General features: G+C 36.0%; 1 protein-coding gene across 2 annotated transcripts in view; it reads right to left on the bottom strand.

The window, feature by feature from the left end:
- The window catches only part of Pex6 (peroxisomal biogenesis factor 6), a 338,534-nt gene that overhangs the window by 229,769 nt on the left and 86,067 nt on the right, over positions 1-22,698 (bottom strand). For both annotated transcript variants that reach the window (XR_016548921.1, XM_090398889.1), the window contains exon 5: positions 15,502-15,595. Coding sequence is in view for 1 of the 2 variants with exons in the window: in XM_090398889.1 (XP_090255015.1) it covers positions 15,502-15,595 (94 nt within the window). In the remaining variant the exon portion in view is untranslated. The remainder of the gene's footprint in view (positions 1-15,501; positions 15,596-22,698) is intronic.

The following is a 22,698-nucleotide window of genomic DNA, read 5'->3' as shown; positions in this document are numbered from 1 at the left end:
AATTTTGCAACTACTTCAAGTGGACTGAAACTGTATTTTATGGAAATGAAACAACTTTTGACTATTACTGTTCTTTTTTTTTTTTTTTAATCTAAATTTGGTGAGACTAATCATCTTTAGAAGAAATGTAAATTCAAACAAATTGTCAATAACATAACTTTGTATTAAAAATACAGAATTAGTTTAATGATAATTAAACCTTGTTGTTTTCAGAGTAATCAGGTTAAACAATGTCAAGTCAGCTGCTGGAACAAATTCAGCAGAACTAAAGACATGCACCACCATCATTGTGAGAATAATCCAAAGAACAGAAGCAGAACTCAGAAGAATTAGAGTTATCATGTTGACATAATTCATGTTACTAATAAAGAAGGCTAAAACAGGTGAGATACTACTAAATAATAATTTTAAGATGCTATATTCAAGAAACAGTAATCAGGGAAGGCGGGAGTGGCTATACCATTCAACACTAAACATGAAGATAAACTTCTTTAAAGGAAAACTAGCTCAAGTAGAGTGATGAGGACAATTTCAAAATGGGAAAATTGGACAATAATAGATGTTTGCAACATACAGATTAACAGGAAGAATACAAACTAAGCTGTATGTATGATACCACAGAAAGTAGAGTTCTTTAAAGTCATTATCATTACAGAGAGAAGAGTTCAAAAGAGAAGAACAGAGAATGAATATCACACATTTCAAAATTACTGCAAAGAAAAGGTATATAAATAGATATAATCAATACAATAATAATAACAACAGAAGACTTACATGAGAGATGTTTAATTTTATAAAATTTTCTACAAAGTATCAAAGAAATCATCATTATAAAGTTTAAATTAAACAAAAAAAAAAACTGTCTAAAGACAGCCTAGAAATGAAAAAAAGTTTATTAATTGGATGAAAATTCTAAATCTAACAGATCTATGTAATTTGACAATCCTCTCTGATATACCCTAGATATAAGGGATGGCAATACAGCTGATACAGCTGATCTGGCCTAATCCCAAACATATATTTCCATGTTTCTAAAAAGTAGTCTAAATCCTCATAAAATTCATCATGGAAGTTGAAAATAAAGGTAGACTGATTTGTTTTGACATTTTGTTTTTCCATTCTCTCTCTTTTTCTTTTTTTTTTTTGCAAACTGACTACTGTATATCATAAAACAACCTTCACTGACAAAATACATACTACATAATTCAGTTCATCATCCTTCTCAAAAGATAAGTATTATAAAGAATCTACTTAACCATGTATATGCTGTTTGTTCCAATCCTCAGGAACCCTAGCTAGAAAGTCACAACACCTCCAAGGAGTCCAAAGACTCACTGAGGGAGGGCACCTACTCTATAGCTCTCCATCTCCACCACTCCCCATCCATCACCAACATCTACACCAATGCCATCTATTGCCTGCCACCACCACCACCACTAGTATTTTTTGCCTGTAAATTGCATGTGATCTGAAGGTCAATTTGTCTGTGTGCACGATGAAAAACCTGAGTTTCCGGGAGAAAAAACTCTGCTACCTCCATATGAGATCAGCTAACTCACTTCAATTGAAAAAACCCATATAAAGATTTCTTCCATCACAACGAGAATTGAACTTAGGCCTTTTTTCAGGTAAAGGGCGCAACAATTTTGTTCTTCCAATTGCACTATGGAGGCAAATTTTTTCCAAAAGACAAATACAATAGACCAGTGATTCCTATATATCAGCTCCGAGAAACAGTACAAAGAATTTCAGTTCCTTACGTGTGGGCTTATGTGTTCGTAGTACATCTTGATTCATTTTAACAGTATAGATGAGAACACAGACAGATAAGAAAATAACTATTTATTAACTTATTGCTGATATTCTATCGAGCATCTTCAGAGCACAAAAACAGTTTGTCACAGTATGTGAGACAACCACAATCCAGTATAACAATGGGACCAGTTTGAACAATTGTAATGTGCAACACAAAGACTAAAGTCCTAATTAGGCACCACCTATGTTTGAAAAAAAAAAAAAAAAAAAAAAAAAAAACAGAGAGAGAAAGCAGGTATTAATTTGGTTTTAAGATGACCGTCTGCAAAATCTTTCGCAAAATTATACAGCCATACTTGTTGAGGTTTGAAGTATGTTTCAAAGCTTCTGTTGATTCCAGGAACAACCTCTCTGACTTGTAAAAGCTCCTGTCTGGCACTTCTGTTTTTTTTTCCAATCGATCCTGTGTGCAGGGGTATCTAAAGCATGGTCTACTAGACCCGACTTGCCATAGCAATGGTACCAGATGTATTTTTTATGTTCACTGAGGCAGATGTCCACAGTTCTTTCTCTGTCCATAGTAAGCTCGATCACATGAACAGGGCACCTCATAGACTCCTGGATGTGATAAAGGAGAGATTCTGTCCTTGGTTGAACGGCTGAGAGTTGACAATTTCACATACAGTTTAAATACGGTGCATAGTTGGTGTTTGTTAAGCACTCTAGATAACTTTTCAGATGTGCCTTTAATGTATGGGATGGTGACAGTTTTGCTGTAGTCTTCTGTGGTAAACAGCAGGGGGGGGGGGAGTTTTGTGGGGAGTATTTAGTATGTTGTCTATCTTATAGGGATTATAGCCATTAGTCAAGAAGGTGTGACATAATTGAGTGAGTTCAGCAGTGAGCGCAATGTCATTGGAACAAATCGCTCTGGCTCTGTGGGTTAGTGTTTTTAGAATACCATACTGTTGAGATGGATGATGGTGCGATTGTTTGTGTAAATATCTCCCTGTATGTGTGGGTTTTCTATAAACTGAGAATCATAAGGAACAATCTGGAAGACATGTGATTAGTGTATCTAGGAAGGGCAGACAATCATTAGCTTCCAGTTCCATTGTAAAGTGGATTGAAAAGCTGACTATTTAAGTGAGCTAAGAATGTATCCAATGTGTCTGGGCCATGTGGCCAAATAGCAAACACATCATCATTAACATAGGGTAGCCAAAGCCTTGGTTTGAGCATGGCTGTATTGATAGCTTTTCCAAGTGTTCTATGTAGAAGTTGGCTAAGGTGGGAGAGTCCATAGCTGCCCCCCCCCCCACTTTCTACACTACAACAGTTTTGTTGTAGTCTTCTTCACAAACACCAATTACGCATCATATTTAAACTGTATGTGAAATTGGCAACTCTCATCCGTTCTCCCCGGGACAGAATCTCTCCTTTATCACATCCAGGAGTCTATACTGGATTGTGGTTGTCTTGCGTACTGTGAAAAACTGTTTTTGTGTTCTGAAGATGCTGGATAGAATATCAACGGGGGGGGGGGGGGGAGATACAGGAGCATCAGTCTTCTGGAAGGCATGCAACCAACCAGTTAAATGTCACTTATAATAAAACTGAAAAGTCCAACTTAGCACAGCATGGTGCAGATACCAAACATAGAATCCTCTGGTCAAAAATCTAATTACTTTATTGTTTGCTTTAAAATGAATGTTTACTTAAGGGAAGTGCTAAAGCCTTAATAAACTACTCAAACTTAAATTGGAACAGTTTTATGTCTTTACCAAAAATATGGGAAAGTCTCATTCTCCTTAGTCATTACCAGTCATTTTTTTTAATATACTATAAACATATCTCATTGTTGTCACATCATATATACACATGTCTAATATCATTTTAAATAATCCATTTATTTCTATAAGCTATAGAATTCTACCTTATATAACCATTCCATAACCACAGAGGATGGTATGTGGAGGAGACACCTCATTGTGGTCAAAAACGTGTTATAATTACATTTCCAGTACTGAGTGGGACCACATTTGCCCTGAATGACAGCAACTACCCTTTGGAGCATGCTTTCAACCAATTTCTGATACGTTGCAACACAAATATTCTTCAAATTATCATGCAAAGCTGCCTCAACTGTTGGTGACAGGTAGTCAGCAAATTCAACATCTGAATTCGTCCCAAAGATGTTCAAAGGGATTGAGGGCTGGACTCTGAGCCAGCTAGTCACTGTGGTATGCTCTGATGATGCGATTTGAAATTCAGTAAAATATAAGCAAGTTAATAACACATCCTTTTATAAAATAGCTTGTTTCGTGTTGTTAATAACTGTTAAAAAAATCATGAGCCCATCCAACTGAAACACCCCCGTACCATTACCGAGCCTCCACCAAACTTGATAGTTGGAATGCAGTACTGGGATTACCCAGAAAACAGTTAATCTCCAGATCTAAACACAACCATCAGAGTGAAGCATTTGGAAGCATGATTCGTCACTCCACAGATCCCTTTTCCAATCATCTATGGTCCAGGAATGGTGTGAAAGACACCAGTCCAAACATCGTTTGGCATTGAGGGTGTGATGTATGGTTTGTTTGGAGCAGTTCTGCCATGGTAATCTAAGGAATGCAACTCTGTGGACAGTTCTACTGCTGGCATATGTCCCTGCAGCATTTTCCAGGTTTCGAGGTCTGCTGTTGATGATGAGGGATGCTAGAGCATTTCCCCAGATAGAGCTCGTGATCTCTTTTAGTGGGTACCAGTGGCATCCCAGGGCATTTTCCTGCTGTGGTAGCACTATCTACTTTACATTTGCAAATGACATAAGCAATGGTGGATGTCAGTATACTGAGACGAGTAGCAATGTCATGGACAGAAAGACCACTGATGTGACATCCAACTATCATCGCACTTTGGAAGTTTTCAGATTTGGTTTTCAAGTCCTCTTTTATTTGTCTATCCATCTAATTCTGGGCCGCCCAGTGGATCTTTTACCTTCCATCATTGTATACAGTGCTTTAGTTGGTAATCTTTCTGTTCCATTCTGGTCACACAGCCAAACTATCACAGTCTTCTTTCTTAGATTTTGTCTATTATTGTCATTTCTTGTTTTAGTTGTTTCCTTATGTCTTCATTTCTTAGTGTATCCAGCAGAGATACTCCAAGTGATCTTGTTAGCCAACCCATTTCAGTAGTTAATAATTTTTTCTCTTCAGTTTTTTTTGAGATTCTAGCAATCACTCCCATAGAGAAGTATTGGGAGGACCATTGTCTCATAGATTCTTACTTTTGTTACTTGTTTGATGTCTCTTGACTTCCATATTTTATTTAGTCGGCCAAAAGTTTGGTTTGCTTGACTAATTTGTCTGTTTATATCTTTTTTTAATTTCACCGTTGTACTCAATTAATCCTCCGAAGTAGGTGAAGTTTTCTATTTACTCTAGATTCTTACAATCAATTTCAGTTTTCAGAATGGTGTTTCTTTTTCCTATTTGCATGATTTTTGTTTTGTCTATATTTAGATTTAATCCAAATTCTATACATTCTTCCTTTATTTTATCAGAAATTTGTTGTAGATCTTCTTCTGTGCTTGCAAGTAATGCTGTAAAATTATGCATTTTTCTTATATATCCTTATCCTGGATTTTATTGCGCCTTTTGTAATCGGGGGGTTTATTTTATATTATCGTCACTTAATCTTACACGTTCCTCCTTTTGTACTCTAGATTCCTGCCTTCTGTATTCTATACTCCTTCTACCTGAGAGCAATGAAAAAATTTATTTAGATTTTATGACTGCGCCATCCATGCCTCAATATGGTGCAAGAAATATAGTACTTCCAGTAGGTTATTAATTCTTCCACAACAAAAATCTCTTAATGGTCCCCAAGTTAATCGTTTGCTTTGCAGTCTTGGCCCTTTTCTCACTTACTATTTATATCAATGTTTCCTGCTTAGGTTATTTTTTTTATTTTAAGATCAATGCATTGCAAACTAAAATAAGATCGGGCAAAAGCTTCGTTAAAATACAACATGGGATTTAATGGTCATCAAACAGGCATATAATATACACTATAAAACAGAGGGTGATCCTCTGTAATTCAAAAAAAGAAACTCTAAAGACAAACTTGCATATATCTCTACTTCAAATTAATACAAGGCACACATCATGTTATCTATCTAGCTCATAGAGTTATCGTTTAAAAACTTCTTAATATTTGCATATATTTCTCTTTAATTAATACAAGGCAAACATTATGTTATCTATCTGGCTTAGAGAATTATCATTTAACAAACTTCTTAGTTACCTGCACATATCTCTCTTCAATTAATACAATGCACACATCATGTTACCTATCTCACTTAAAGAATCATCACTTAACCAACTTCTTAATTTCTGCATATATCTCTCTTTTATCTATATAAGGCACACATTATGTTATCTATCTGGCTCAAAGAAATTCTCTATCTTCGTAACATATCCTTAACAATCGGCGTTAAGGATATGTTACAAATAGTATAACATATTATAAACTTAAAATTTCATACAAGATTACATACAGGCATTAATTTCAAATTCATAACCCAAAATACTTCCTAGGAATTAGCTATACTCTTTCTTAGATGCAACTATCAAAGCTATATTCATTCTTAAATGCAATCATCAAATTTCAGACAGAGCAAGACTCTCAAGGTTATTTTAGCTATTCACATCCCTATACATGCAATTTTTCCAATTTCTACAACCCATTCTTAGAGCTTAGCACAGTCAAAACAAAACAATAAGTTAACTCACATAGGCTGTCTTTTGTTGGGTTGCACTCTCAGATCCCATTGACTGCGACTTTCTATATTTTCTTTTCTTCATCTCGTGTTTTCGATCTCTCCTCTTTCCAATCCTTGGGATACTGGCCATTCATCAGGTTGTCTCGCAGGATGTGGATGACGATTTATCGCCATGTTAATACACCAGTGAAGGGTCACGAATTGTCAGGGCCTTCACGGACTTAGATAAGCGGAACAGCTCATAGACAAGTTCGGCAGTACCTCAGCTGATTCGTCCTCTGGTCAGCTACGCTTCTGGGCTGAATGGCAGCTCGTGGCATGGCCTCCCTCCTTGACACATCAGGACATCACTCTCAGGACTTTCTACCACATCGTCTCCTCGTATGCTCGTTTCTTCTCTGTGCCAAAAAAAACTCTTTGTGTCTCTGGAAGTCCCATCTTATATTTCATCAGTTTCGAGACCCTGGGTTCAGTTTTCTAAACCCCGTGCACTCACGCGGACCCCTTACATTGTCATATGATTCTTGGTTTCTGGAACCTTCAACAAGCCCTTTCTTCTCTGTCTTCGTATTCTAATCTCATTAAGTCAGTCAGCGGAACATCTGTTTGAATTTTGCCGACCCCCTTTTTGCATTGACATTGAGGTCACTTAGGGTTGAACTCGTAAACAAACTTTCAAAAAGCGTTCTGACTGTACAGCGTTTCCCTTAGCCTTGAAAGTTTTGCATCTTTTGTTCAAAGAGATAGCTAATTCCCATTGGGCTGTACATATGTTATACACAATACAAAAATGTTAAAAGAGAGGCTATTTACAGGTGTTCTGGGTTCTGCCTAACTGTAAAAACTTGATGTGTTCGTTATACAATGCAATGTCATCTGCAAATTTTAAAAATTTATTACATTTTCCCCATATATTTTGATTTCAGAGTGTTCTTTGTTTAAGGCCTTACTGGTTGCTTCTTCCAGTGTAAGATTTAACAGCTCAGTGACAGACTGCATCCCTGTCTTACTCCACTCTCTGTGTGGAACCAGTAGGTTAAAGTGTCCTCCACTCATATTATTCTTTCAGATTTCTGATATAGATTCTTTATTATTCTTATAGTATCGTTGGGAATTCCAAATTCTTTCATGGTTTCCCAAAGATCTCTTCCATGGATTGAATCAAATGGCTGACAAAAGTCTATGAAATTTATATAGCAACTTTGGTTGTGCTCTAGTATCTTTTCTATCAGCTGTCTTATTGTGAATAATTGATTGATTATGCTTCGTCCTGGTCTGAAACTTCATCAATTACATTATGAACCATCGATCATCAATGACATTATGAACCGTCAATCATAAATGACATTATGAATATTATAATTACAGGGAAATTTCCATGATGAATGCTCCAGATAAAGTTTATATAAGTATACAACACAACAGTCATGTATACTAAGAATAGACTAATAAAATGTGGATGCTGGATTCAGTAATGAATGTGTGAGTGGGCAAAAAAAAAAAAAAAAAGGATTGAGATGGTTCGGAATGGGAGGGGAAAGTTTGGATCTGAGGAGAGTTATTAGTTATGTCATCATCATCATCATCAAATTCCTGACATGTATCCTCAAGGGGTGTACAGAATATGATAGTACTACATGAAAAATTTACATCATCATTAACTTCCTATCTACAATTTTCCTCCAAATCAATCTGTTACTTGTCAAGCCTCCAACATTATCAGATTTTACATTTCTATCGTCTAAGGCACTTTGAACGGTATCAAACCACCTATATCTTGGTCTTCCTCTATGTCGTTTTCCTGGCAACATGGCAGAGAAGACTTGTTTTGCTAATCTTTCCTCACCCATTCTGTTTGAGTGACCATACCACCTGAGATTAGCTCTGCTAACGCATTCCTGGATGCTGACAATGTCAAGTTCTTTACTAATATCCTCGTTTTTAATATTATATTGTCATTGATGCCATCTGTTCATGCCTCTAATCTTTCTCAGGACTCTCATATCTGCGGTCTCTAGTCTTTGGTCAAGTGTTTTACTTCTGACCCAGCTCTCAGATCCATAAGTTAAAACTGGTTTGACATTATGAGTTAAAAACTGGTTTTGACATATTTAGTGTTTCGACTAATTCCTCGCTTATTCCATATGAATTAATTCAACTGACTGCCTACCATACCAGCTTTGTTGATTCTGTTATTTATTTCCATATTTAATTTACCATCTTCAGTAAAAATCGTGCCTAAGTAGCTGAAATGTTTTACTTGTTCCACAGGTTCCCCGTTCACAACACAGTTGACATTTTCAACAATTCTACCTATTTTCATTCTCTTTGTCTTTTTAATGCTGACCTTCATACCATATCTATTACAACAGTTATTCAATTTAGTTAGGGAATCTTGCAAACTTGTAGCGAACTTATTTTGAAGCATAACATCGTCCTCATAAAGCAAAGAGCTGATATTAACATCTCCAATTCTGATATCATGTTTAATACCACTGTCCTTCATAATGTGATCAATATAGATAATTAATAACAGAGGGGATAATGTACATTCTTGTCTCACACCAGCTTTAACATTAAACCATCTTCCTCTACTTCCTTCAATTCTAACTGCTGACTTGCAACTCAAATAAAAACTAAGTATTGCTCGATATAATGCTCCATTGACACCATATAATTGTAGCATATTGATTAGCTTCAATCTCGGCACCTTCTCATATGAATTTTCCAGATCGACAAAACTTAAATATAGATCTTTGTTATATTCCCATGCATTCTCAACTATTTGTCGTAAAGTGAAGATCTGATCCTGACAGCTTCCATTTGGCCTGAATCCAGCGTGTTCTTCACCAAGCTTTTCTTCCACAATTCTTCTCAACCGTTTCTCAAGTATACTTGCATAGATTTTGCCAGGAACACTCAGTAGGGAAATACCTCTGTAATTCTCACATTCAGTTTTATTTCCCTTTTTATATATGGGTACTATGAGAGCTCTACTCCAATCATTGGGAATTTGTCCCTCTAACCAGGCTTTCTGAACTATGCAGTGCAGCCACTGTAAGACTTTTATACCACCATACTTCAGCATTTCTGGTCGAATATCATCTACTCCTACTGCCTTTCCACATTTCAAGCCTTTGATAGCTTTTTCTACTTCAAGTATGGATATATATTCCTGACTGCATGCATAGCCAGTGTTTTTTTTTATCACTGTGCTATCATCACTGCTTGTTTCTTTTAGCAGTTTTTCAAAGTAATTACTCCATACTTCAAGGATATCTTTTTCTCGCGTTTTCATGTCACCTTTGTCATCTCTAACTCCTTTTACAACACTCTTTCCTCCATTTCTAAGCTTCTGCAACAACCTCCAGAATATCTTACCACTTCTTGATATTTATTTTCTATGTTCTTGCCAAAGTCCTCCCATGACTTTTGTTTAACTAGTTTTACACAGTGTTTCGCTTTCTTACATTTGTCTCTGTATTCTCTAAGAGCAAAAGCTGACTTATTTGTCAGGAACTTTTGATATGCTTTCTGCTTTTCCATCCCTGCCTCTTTAACGTCCTGTGTACACCATGGAGTTCAGATTTTTCTATCCTTGCAGACAACCCCACCACATGCCTCTCTGGCTGAATCGATCAGGGTTTTCTTCGAGGCTTGCCATTGAATCTCCAAGGTTTGGTTCCTGTTCTCAAACGCTTTCATTTTTTTTTCAATAATCTTTGTGCATTTTAGTTTACAGTTCATATCTGAGAGCTGACAACTTTTATTCATTTTAAAACTTTCTTACATGTTCTTCTTTTCAAAATGAAATTCAATTTTATCCCACTCAAGACTAAATAGTGATCACTTCCAATTTCGAATCCTCTGTACACTCTGGTGTCCTGCACCAGGGAGAAAACATCACTATCAACAATAACATAGTCAATGAGACTTTTCTTATTCCTTGCCTCTTCTCTCCATGTGAATTTGTGCACTTTTTTATGTTGGAACATGGTGTTAGTAATAACCAGTCCATGTCCTGAGCAGAAATTCAACAGGTATTTGCCATTATTATTAGCTTTGCTCTTTTCTCCAAATTTTCCCAAAATATTTTTGTATGTCTGACAATCATTTCCTACTCTGCTATTTAGATCCCCCAACAAGGACCAACTTTTCCCTTTTCTTTGTGTCAGTTGCTTTCTCTAATGCCTCAAAAAATACCTCCGCTTCTACTTTAGTAGAATCTTCTGTGGATCCATAGGCACAAATAAGTCTCATTGTCCAGTTCCCCATTCTCATATTTGCCCACATTACTCTACTTGAAATTGCATGCCATTCATGAAGATTAGCCTCGTATTTACTGTTGAATACTATGGCTACTCCTTCTTTTTCTTGATTGTCATTGCCTGAATATAAAATTTTGTATTTATTGATCAGAAAGATCTCACCTGTTTTTGTCTTTTTTGTTTCAGTCACCCCTATTATGTCGATCTGGTACTTATCTAATTCCTCAGCTAGCTTCATTTCTTTGTCATTCAGGCTTCTTATGTTAATAGTACCGATCTTTAACTGTGGTGATGTTGAGTTGGGGTGTATTTTCAGATTTGTTCCAGTAGCTGACTTTTCGCTGTTCACCTGGCAAAAACAACGGGGGGTGTTGTTTAACTGGGCGACACCCACAGCCAGCATGAAATTCTGTCATGTTGTACCATCATTTTGTATTTTGCTTTAAGCCAATAAGAATACAATTTGGTCGGCTAAATCCCAAATTGCCAGCCCATCCTTGTTCGTTCAGTATCCGGGTAGATACCCAATAGGGTGCACCACAAGAAGGTGAGGATTGGACATTAGGTCAGAAGCCCTGGTCAGTTCTCTCATTCCTTTAAAGGCTATGTGGAGGTCTCCTCTCAGCTATACAGCTTACACCCTTAAGCATCCCTATTAGTTATGTTTGCATGCTTAATTGCAAAATATTAGAAATAAGGGGAACAAAAGTTTTGCATTGATCAAGTTTATTCACCTCAAAATTTTCAGAATAAGCTAGATATAGTTAGATGAGGATGACATACTAACAGGAATTATTTCGGTGTTGCTACAGACCTAGGAATGTGGAGATAGTGAAAAAGAAATGAGCAAAAGAAACATAAGCAAATTAGCCTGGTTAACAAGAAAATAGTGATAATTAGTGGTGGCTTAATTATAGTAATATAGATTGGAATGAAGATACTAATCAGGGAGTAAAGAGAATGAGTTACTGGAGTTTTTCAGAGACAACTACCTTAGGCACTACATAACAGAGAGTAACTATCAGATTTTAAGAAAAGACAATGTATACTAGAATATTAATTAAAAACTTTAATTAATACAAAATAATGATATATGGATGCAGGCACTAACACTAAGCAAATGTGGTTGAAGAAAGCAACTGAAGTCGGTCCTAGAGTCCTAAAGGTACCCCCTCTGCAGTTTGCTAAATTGGATTGTATTGGCTGTTGGGCTGATGTTCTTAGAATGCAAGCTTCCCAAATTTGGGGCAGGCTCATGCATTCAAATTTGTCAAGGTTTGGGAAGTTTTTAGAGCTGAGGCTGATTCCAGGAATAATCTCTCATATTTATACTTGCTGTGGGGTAGTAAAGTGGCTTTCTTCCAGAGTATTTTGTGGCGAATGTCCGAAGCATGGTCAGCAAGTCCTGAGTGACTGTATTGGTGGGACCGGATAGTCCTTGCGTTCAGATATCCTGATATTAGCTGTCAGTGTAGCTATTCTTTCCATTCTCTGATCATTATTGTCTAAATATAACATTTTGTACTTGTTATTTAGAAGAATCTCACCTGTTTTTGTCTTTTTAATTTCAATAACACCAGTTTTGTGATACTTCTCTAATTCTTCTGCCAGCTCCAGTTCTTTTTCCATTGACACTTAGTTCAGTGATGCCTATCTTCAGTTGTGCTAATATTGAGTTTGTTCAAGTATCTGACTTTTCATTGTTTATCCTAGGTATGTGAAAAAAATAGTAGAGTCTTACTTACCAGCTCTGCCAGCTGGGTGATACTTAGCTTTTATGACATTTGTGCCATCATTTTCTTCATATTTAAGCTAACAGAGAATATGATTTGGATGCCTTAAGTCCTAAATTGCCCAATAGATATCCAAATACTAAGAAGATGAACTACAAGAGGTAAAGACTGAACATTAAATTAGATGCCCTTTTGGTTTTTTTGCATTTCTTCAAACGCTATGTGCAAGTCACCTCCCCATTGTCTAGTTTGCACCCTTAAGTGATCCTACTTGTAGGATCGCTTAAGGGTGCAAACTACTCTTAACCACTTAACCACTTGTAGCTATAGTTAAATATATAATACAAGGGTGGTATGAAAAGTTCTCAGCCTAACAATGAAAAAAAAAGTCTCCTTAAGACTAATACATTTATCAGCTATGCTCCAGCACCAGTATCCCATCTCTGTAAGATCTGCAAAATACCCCTCTATATCTGCAATCACCTCTTGATTTGAAGAAAAACACAGACCAGCGAGGAAGAGTTTTATTTTGGGAAGAGATACAAGTCACAGGGAGACAAATCTGGGGAATAGGGTGGATGTTCCAACAATTCATAGTGCAGATCCCTTAATTTTCCCATTGCCAAAACACCTTTGTGGGCAGGTGCATTGTCCTGATGAAAGATGATTTTTTCTTCTGCAAACAGGGTCTTTTCTCACAAATTTTTTCATCTAATCTGGTTAAAAGATCAGAATAATATATCCCGGTTATTGTTTTTCCCTTTTCAAGATAATTAATAAACAAAATGCCTTTAGTATCCCAAAACACTGATGCCATGACCTTTCCTGCTGATAGAACTGACTTAGTCTTCTGTGGTGCTGAACAACTAGCTTATGTCCACTGTTTTGACTGATGTTTGGATTCTGGTGCGTAATGGTGAATCCAAGTCTCATCCATATTAATAAATTGATGCACAAAATCAGTTTTATTCTTGTTAAGATGCTCCAAGCACTGTTCAGAGATTTTCATGCAAGTGCATTTTTGATCTGCTGTGAGCAAGCGCAGCACCCAAAATGAAGGAGAAGAGTGCCCATATACTTTTATGAACTTCAAATGAATTTCTTTTTCCATTAAACCTTCTTTTACAAAGAATTTTATAACTGCACAATACTCAATTTTATCCATTTACAGACAACACTTTTGCTTCAGACAACTGTATAAAACAAACCGCTTGATAGAATGACTTGCAATTTCACAAGGATGCTTATGATAAGAGATGTACCAACTTAGAAAAAAAAAATCTTGCCAATAGTGTTGCCATGTATGTTTGAGACTGAAAGTTTTTCAGACCACTCTCGTAAATAAACATCAGCAAATAAGCCTTTCAACGTGGTTTCAATCTGCTTAATTTTCATATAGTAGTCTTCCTCTAATGAATTTATGTGTAAAATGCTAATGCATGTTCTACCACACTCTTATCAGTTAAATCTTATGTTATCTTTGTGTTATTCTTTTCTTATGACTACCGATCTTCTAGGCTGATCATAGAAGACTAATCTGTGTTTATAAGAAATTCTACAAATGCCAGGATAGAAAAGTGGGACAAGTACATTCTTATAAAACACACAGCAGAAGTAATCCTTTGGTAAGATTTTTTTTTTTTTTTAAATTTGATGGCTCATATAAGTAAAGGATAAAGAAGCAATTTGGAATCTATTTTCATATAGAAGAAGCAATATTACAGGATGTCTGGTGATTAACTTATTAACTACTTTTGGGGAATACCCATTAAGCATGTTTTATAGTAAATAATCAAACACCAGAGGTATATTAATAAACAGTCTGACACTGCTAATCGTTCACTGTTGTAACAACATAATCAGATACCCAAATAACAGAGTTTTTACTTTATATGGACACTCAAACAATGGGATATGTTCATTTACTATACCAAATAATTCAATAATTGCCTTGCTTAATCTTCTATCATTGAGAAATCAGGAAATCAGCAATTTGATACCACAAAGTCTTCTGGTCCCAATGACATCTGGCATCTTTGTCTTCAAAAACTGTGCTCCAGAACATACTCCATCTTATGTAGTCTTTCTTATACTGACTCCACTGACATCTGATATCACTGATTAGGTGGTAGATGAATTTCATCACCCAGCATGAGACCACCACCTCGCTTGGAGGCTTGGGAAGGGTTTCCAGACTGTAAAAAATACAAAAAAAAAAAATCCTCAGCCCACCCATGGCATGAATGTACTATAGGTTTACAAATAACGCAAATCTATTTTTATGTTGGTTCCACATACATTTCGTGGATGGAACCAACTTAAAAAAAAAAAAAATCTTAACTTGAAACACAAAGAGAGATTATGCCATTTAATTAATCCATTATCCTCACTTTAGTACTTAATTTTTGTATTGCATTTCCACTGTACAGCCTGTGTGATTTGAAGTCCACCATGGGCATGAATGCTTGTGAATATCATTAGGCTCCAGATGAATTTCATCATCAGTGTGACCACAACCCTGCTTATTAAAGGTAGGAAGTGGGTCTCAAAAATACCATGTTTGGTCTCTACAGCAGAGTTTCTTGATTATTTGACCCTTAGGCCACCACTGGTACAATTGACTCTCACTATAGAAAACATTATTATAACTCACTATAACTACAACAAAGTCCTGACAGAAGCTGCATATATACAATGCTATCATTTTTCCAAAAAGAAAATTTATGCACAAAAACCAGACACATACAAAATGCAAGAGAAAGATTAGTAGATGAGTCACTCTGAAATAAATTAGTCATAAAGTGAATAATTTATCTGAGAGAGTGACTCATCCAGTGACTTTTATCTGCATTCTGTAAGCAGTTTCTGCAACATCATATGGTGTTAACATCCGTGAATGTTATCAGCTGTACTATCTATAATGATATGATATCCATTATCCTATGATACCTACTTGATAAAGTAGGCAGTGATCTGAATCCACTAAATAACCTAATGATGATGGAGTTCCCTCAATAAAAGACACACGAAAGAATACCACAGGTGATCTAAAAAAAATTTTATAATATATTTTCTGTATACAGTTTCTGCAATTATGATAAAGAATTCTTACAATGTATGGTAAGAATTAATTTTAAGCTTGTGTTATTTTTATCATCATTGCACAATTCAAGATAAATCTAAGTCAACATCCAACATATTAAGTATTTAAAAAAGAAATAAAAATTGTATTGTTAAGAGGTCATTAGAGGTTAAGAGGTTAAATCGGTATTTTCATATCTGAATGTTGGTTTTTAGGCATAAGTAAAATTCTGTAAATCTGTCAGTATTTTCATATCTGAATGTCGGTTTTAGACATAATTCCAATTCTATAAATCTACTGTCAGTTTGTGTATGTAGTAATTGGTATAAAACCCTAGTATATACCAGATTTTACAAATACTGTCCCCCATTTCACTTGCTTAAAATGCTATCCCTGCATTTTATATCAGATCTTTTTCATTCAATCTGCAGTTCTTTAATTTCTTGTATTTGGATTTGTTCAATATAATTATTAATACAAAATTTGCTACATCTATACTGCTTGGAAAGAAGTCAATAGATACCCCCATGAGCAAGATGCATAATGCCATTTAACAAGTCATGTTTTTAGCCAGTATAAATTGGAGGAATATGATGCTCCCAAGTTAGTGCAACTGTGTCCATGCGAAATGGCTGCAACAAGGGAACTGACAGACAGAATTTAATTTAAAAGAGGTGTTGTGACAGCATGCCATGTTGCAGGCCTATTGTCTGCACAAAAACATTGGGAACTGAGGTTCACAACATAAGTTTCCATGTAGGATTGCAATATGCTAGCTCCAGATTATCTTATTTGTTCAGTAAACTGTTGACCAAATGGGCAATCCCAGGTCAATAATCAGTGATACCATAATGAGATGGAAGCACAGTGAGTCAACTGCAAGTGCTACCTGCAGTGAATGACCCACCACACTCACCAAATATGACCATATGGTGCTAAGAAGGATAATATGTAAAAACCACCATTCATAGGCAAACGCAATGAATTCAGAGTTCCAAGCATTGAATGGAACATGAATCTGCACAAAAACATTCAGAACTGAGGCTCACAACATGAGTTTCAATGGTAGGATTGCAATATGCTAGCCCCAGATTACCTGAACAGCATATGCAGCATTGGCTTCAGTGGTGCAAAGAGCAAGCTTGGAAAGCTGTGTCATGGAGCAATGAATCATGCTACACTCTCTACAGAGCAGATGGGCAGAAGCAGGTGTGGCAGATACCCAGTGAATGTATGGTCTTGTTTTTCCTGGTTTGGCCTCGGATGTTGATCTTTGAAAAGTGTCTGAACATTCTGGGCAATGCAATGTTTCATACTTTGCAGCATTTCTACAGAACTGACCTGACCATTATCTTTTTCAACAAGACAATGCACAATGTCATAGGGTTGGTGCTATAACTGAATGGTTTGCTGTCATAAATTTCGCCACACTTGACTGGTATGAATGAACAGGAGTGCTGCAGTACTCTTGTGTTTCATTGTAATTACTGGATTGCTGCAGTAATTGCAGTGAAAGGAGGCACTACATCTTATTAAGGTGGGTGCCATGGCTCTTTGTTCCTCACACTTCAGATATCCGTGTACCCCTTCCTAAATTTTCATTATTGCCAAGTACCCCCCCCTTATCAAAATAACAATAATAATAATAAATAAAATAAAAAAGTATATTTCGTTGTAAATGTCTATCTTATCTGAATTTAGATGTACAAGTAAACATAAAAAAAGCTTTATTTTTAATAGAACAAAATTGATTCATATAATTACTTTTTTATCAGTCACTATCATACACTCTTCGTGTTGTTGCTGGCTCACAGCGTACATTCATATATGAAGCTAAACGAAGATTCACGAGTGATCGCCTACGAATTTTGGAAACTATGAAGCAGTTATTACAATTTGAGTAGGAGAATTTATACATAATATATAATTTATTGAAAAATATATACATTTAAAATAATTCTATTTATCTTAATAATGATTCCATGCATTAATGATGCATAGCCAAAAATTGCCATGTACCCCCCTAAAGTCCTTTCACGTACTGCCGGAGGTACAAGAACCAAAACTTTGAGAAACACTGCACTGTGGTGTCCACTGACTTTTTTCCAAGAAGTGCATAATGGTTGTAAACCTTTCATAGTAGAAACAAAAAGACTACGGTTATATTCAGAATATTTATTATTATGGATTATGCTAAATGATAAAATGATTTAGCAGTCTCCCAAAATGACAACACTACTTCCATATTCCAACTTTCAGAAATTCTTAGCATTTTTTTTATGTAAATCTGACCCATGCACACTACGGTGGGCTAACAGATAATCTGTTAACCAACTCTACTCTCTAGAGACCAACCAGGTCCTTTTTTTTTTTTAAACAACTCCAGGCTTCAATAAATAGGATTGTGGGCTTACACAGAATAGCTTACGTGCTAAAAATGTTTATGGTGTATGATGCCTGATGTAATTTTATGTCACAGATTTAGAAACAATTGATAAACACAGCACTGTTGATTCAATACAGATTAGTTTATTTTATTCCAATGATAAATTTACACAATTCTTGTATCCATAAGGAGTAACGTAGAGTTCATAGCATAATTTTCACATATTCATACAAATATTTTATAAGCTACAAAGTTTGAGAGTTATGTAAATGATCATGAATGTTTTTTGTTAGTTAAAACTGCTAGCTTCTATTTAATATCTGTGCTTTGTCCATTCTTTGTTAAGCTTTAATTTTTACTTCAGTATTCATTTTAAAAGGAAACAGTGTTTTATAATGGGAGGAAATATAATTTTCCTCCCATCGTTTAAATAAGAAAGGGGTGCTTAAGGGTCAAAGCTATATAACTGAGAGGAGACATCCACATAGCCTTTAAAGGATTGTGGGAAACTCACCAGGGCTTCAGACTTAATGTCCAATCCTCACCTTCTCGTGGTGCACCCTGTTGGGTATTTACCTGGATACTGAACGAACAAGGATGGGCTGGTAATTTGGGATTTAGCCGACCAAATTGTATTCTTATTGGCTTAAAGCAAAATACAAAATGATGGTACAACATGACAGAATTTCATGCTGTTGTTTTTGTCAGGTGAATAGCGAAAAGTCAGCTACTGGAACAAATCTGAAAACACACCCCAACTCAACATCACCACAGTTAAAGATCGGTACTATTAACATAAGAAGCCTGAATGACAAAGAAATGAAGCTAGCTGAGGAATTAGATAAGTACCAGATTGACATAATAGGGGTGACTGTAACAAAAAAGACAAAAACAGGTGAGATCTTTCTGAGCAATAAATACAAAATGTTATATTCAGGCAATGACAATCAAGGAAAAGAAGGAGTAGCCATAGTATTCAACAGTAAATATGAGGCTAATCTTCTTGAATGGCAGGCAGTCTCAAGTAGAGTAATGTGGGCAAATATGAGAATGGGGAACTGGACAATGAGACTTATTTGTGCCTATGGTCCCACAGAAGGTTCAACTAAGGTAGAAGTGGAGGAATTTTTTAATGCTTTAGAAAAAGCAACTGACACAATGAAAAAGGAAAAGTTGGTCCTTGTTGGGGATCTAAATAGCAGAGTAGGAAATGATTGTGAGACATACAAAAATATTTTGGGAAAATTTGGAGAAAAGAGCAAAGCTAATAATAATGGCAAATATCTGTTGGATTTCTACTCAGGACATGGACTGGATATTACTAACACCATGTTCCAACATAAAAATGGGCACAAATTCACATGGAAAGAAGAGGCAAGGAATAAGAAAAGTCTCATTAACAATGTTATTGTTGACAGTGATATTGTCTCCCTGGTGCAGGACACCAGAGTGTACAGAGGATTCGAAATTGGAAGTGATCATTATTTAGTCTTGAGCGGGATAAAAATGAATTTCATTTTGAAAAGAAGAACATATAAGAAAGTTTTAAAGGAAATAAAAGTTGTCAGCTTTCAGATGTGAACTGTAGACTAAAATACACAAAGATTATTGAAGAAAAAATGAAAGAGTTTGAGAACAGGAACCAAACCTTGGAGATTCAGTGGCAAGCCTTGAAGAAAACCCTGATCGATTCAGCCAGAGAGGCATGTGGTGGGATTGTCTGCGAGGATAGAAAAATCTGAACTCCATGGTGTACACAGGAAATTAAATAGGCAGTGAAGGAAAAGAAGAAAGCACAAAAGTTCCTGGTAAATAAGTCAGCTAGTTCTCTTAGAAAATACAGAGACAAATGTAATGTGTAAAACTAGCTAAACAAAAGTCATGGGAGGACTTTGGCAAGAATATAGAAAATAAATATCAAGAAGGTGGTAAGATATTCTGGAGGATGTTGAAGAAGCTTAGAAATGGAGGAAAGAGTGCTGTAAAAGGAGTTAGAGATGACAAAGGTGACATGAAAATGGGAGAAAAAGATATCGTTGAAGTATGGAGTAATTACTTCGAGAAATTGCTAATTGAAACAAGCAGTGATAGCACAGTGGTAAAAAACACTCAACAGGCATACAGTAAAAAACACACAACAGGAATACATATCCATACTTGAAGTAGAAAAAGCTATCAAAGGCTTGAAATGTGGAAAGGCAGCAGGAGTCGATGATATTCGACCGGAAATGCTGAAGTATGGTGGTATAAAAGTCTCACAGTGGCCGCATTGCATTGTTCAAAAGGTCTGGACAGAGGGATGAATTCCAGATTATTGGAGTACAGCTCTCATAGTACCCATATATAAAAAGGGAAATAAAACTGAATGTGAGAATTACAGGAGTATTTCCCTAGCAAGATCTATGCAAGTATACTTGAGAAAAGGTTGAGAAGAATTGTGAAAGAAAAGCTTGGAGAAGAACAAGCTGGATTCAGGCCAAATAGAGGCTGTTAGGATCAGATCTTTACTTTAAGACAAATTGTTGAGAAAGCATAGGAATATAACAAAGATCCATATTTAAGTTTTGTCGTTCTGGAAAAGGCATATGACAAGGTGCCTAGAGAAGCTATTAAATACGCTACAGTTATATGGTGTCAATGGGGCATTATATCAAGCAATACTTAGTCTTCATTTGAGTTGTAAGTCAGCAGTTAGAATTGAAGGAAGTATAGGAAGATGGTTTAATGTTAAATCCGGTCTGAGACAAGGATGTACATTATCTATATGGATCACATTATGAAGGAAAGTTGTATTAAACATGATATCAGAATTGGAGATGTTAATGTCAGCTCTTTGCTTTATGCGGACAATGTTATACTTCTAAATAAATCAGCTACAAGTTTTTAAGATTCCCTGACTAAATTGAATAACTGTTGTAATAGATATGGTATGAAGGTCAGCAATAGAAAGACAAAGACAAAGACAATAAAAACAGGCAGAATCGTTGAAAATGCCAAGTGCATTGTGAACGGAGAACCTGTTGAACAAGTAAAACATTTCAGCTACTCAGGCACGATTTTTAGTGAAGATGGTAAATTAAATATGGAAATAGAAAACAGAACCAACAAAGCTGGTATGGTAGGAAGTGAATTGAATAAATTCATATGGAATAAGAGAGAAATTAGTCAGAACACTAAATTAGCTGTATACAAGACAGTGTTCAAACCAGTTTTAATTTATGGATCTGAGAGCTGGGTCAGAAGTAAAACACTTGACCAAAGACTAGAGACTGCAGATATGAAAGTTTTCTGAGAAAGATTAGGGGCACGAACAGATGCCATCAATGGCAGTATCATATTAAAAACGAGGATATTAGGAAAGAACTTGACATTGTCAGCATCCAGGAATGATTTAACAGAGCTAATCTCAGGTGGAATGGTCACAGTTATAGTTTCCTCACAGAATGGGGGAGGAAAGATTAGCAAAACAAGTATTCTCTGCCAGGTTGGCTGGAAAATGACCCAGAGGAAGACCAAGATATAGGTGGATTGATATGGTACAAAGTGCCTTAGACGATAGATATATAAGATCTGATAATGTTGGAGTCTTAACAAGTAACAGACTTGGAGACTTCCTATCTACAATTTCTAGAAAAATTGTAGATAGGAAGTTATTAATGATGTAAATTTTTCATGTAGTACTATCATATCCTGTACACCCCCTTGAGGGTACACGGCAGGAATTTGATGATGATTAAATAAGAAACCAAAAAAATACTACAATTATAAAATATATTATTTACTGATTTATTTTAAGAAAAACTTGATGTAAAATTTTAATAAATTAATGATATACTGTCATCAATAATTTAACTAACCATCCATCATCAATCTATTCATTGGGCATCATCAAATGCTGTATGGTCACTGAGATCTCAGTGATGTGTCACACCATTCCTCACCAGGTGGTCCTTTTGTATGTTTTTCTGGAGGCTTCAATGCTCTGTCTTCAAAGATCAGTCACTCCAGAAACAGCATCCATTCTTCTCATTGATGGACTACCCTTCCACTTTATCCAGGAACTTTACCTGTTTTGAGAAGTCCTCCTTCGATCCTTTTAATATGTCCAAAGTATTTCAACTTTCTTCTGTTCAATATTCTTAAGGAGCCTTAAAGTTCTACCAATCCTTTCTAGCACCCATCCATTTGTCCACCTTTCAAGTATATGATAGCCTCAACAGACTTCTTTAAAAAGCAACTATCCTTTTCCTGTCAGAACTTCTTTAGGTTCCAAGTCGCACATCCATAAGTCGCTGTTGAAAAAACAATTCCATCCAGAATCCTCAGCTTTGTTCCTGTGTGGAAAGATCCATCCTTCCAGATTTTGGACAAGTCTCTGGCTGTTGTTTTAACCATTCCTAATTTTTTGATGTCTTCAGAGAAGCAATTTTTCACATTAATAATGATTCCCAGGTACTTGAAAAAAGGGGTGCTTAAGGGTCAAAGCTGTATAACTGAGAGGAGACCTCCACATAGCCTTTAAAGGAATGTGGAGAACCGACCAGGGCTTCTGACCTAATGTCCAATCCTCACCTTCTCGTGGTGCACCCTGTTGGGTATCTACTTTGATACTGAACGAACGAGGATGGGCTGGCAATTTGGGATTTAGCCGACCAAATTGTATTCTTATTGGTTAAACCAAA

Source organism: Typopeltis vanoorti, chromosome 10, assembly GCF_054136105.1.
Source record: "Typopeltis vanoorti isolate ZY-2024b chromosome 10, IOZ_Tvanoo_1.0, whole genome shotgun sequence".
Classification (NCBI taxonomy): Eukaryota; Metazoa; Arthropoda; class Arachnida; order Uropygi; family Thelyphonidae; genus Typopeltis; species Typopeltis vanoorti.
The sequence above is the reverse complement of the archived record's forward strand: the minus strand, read 5'-3'. Positions and strand labels throughout refer to the sequence as shown.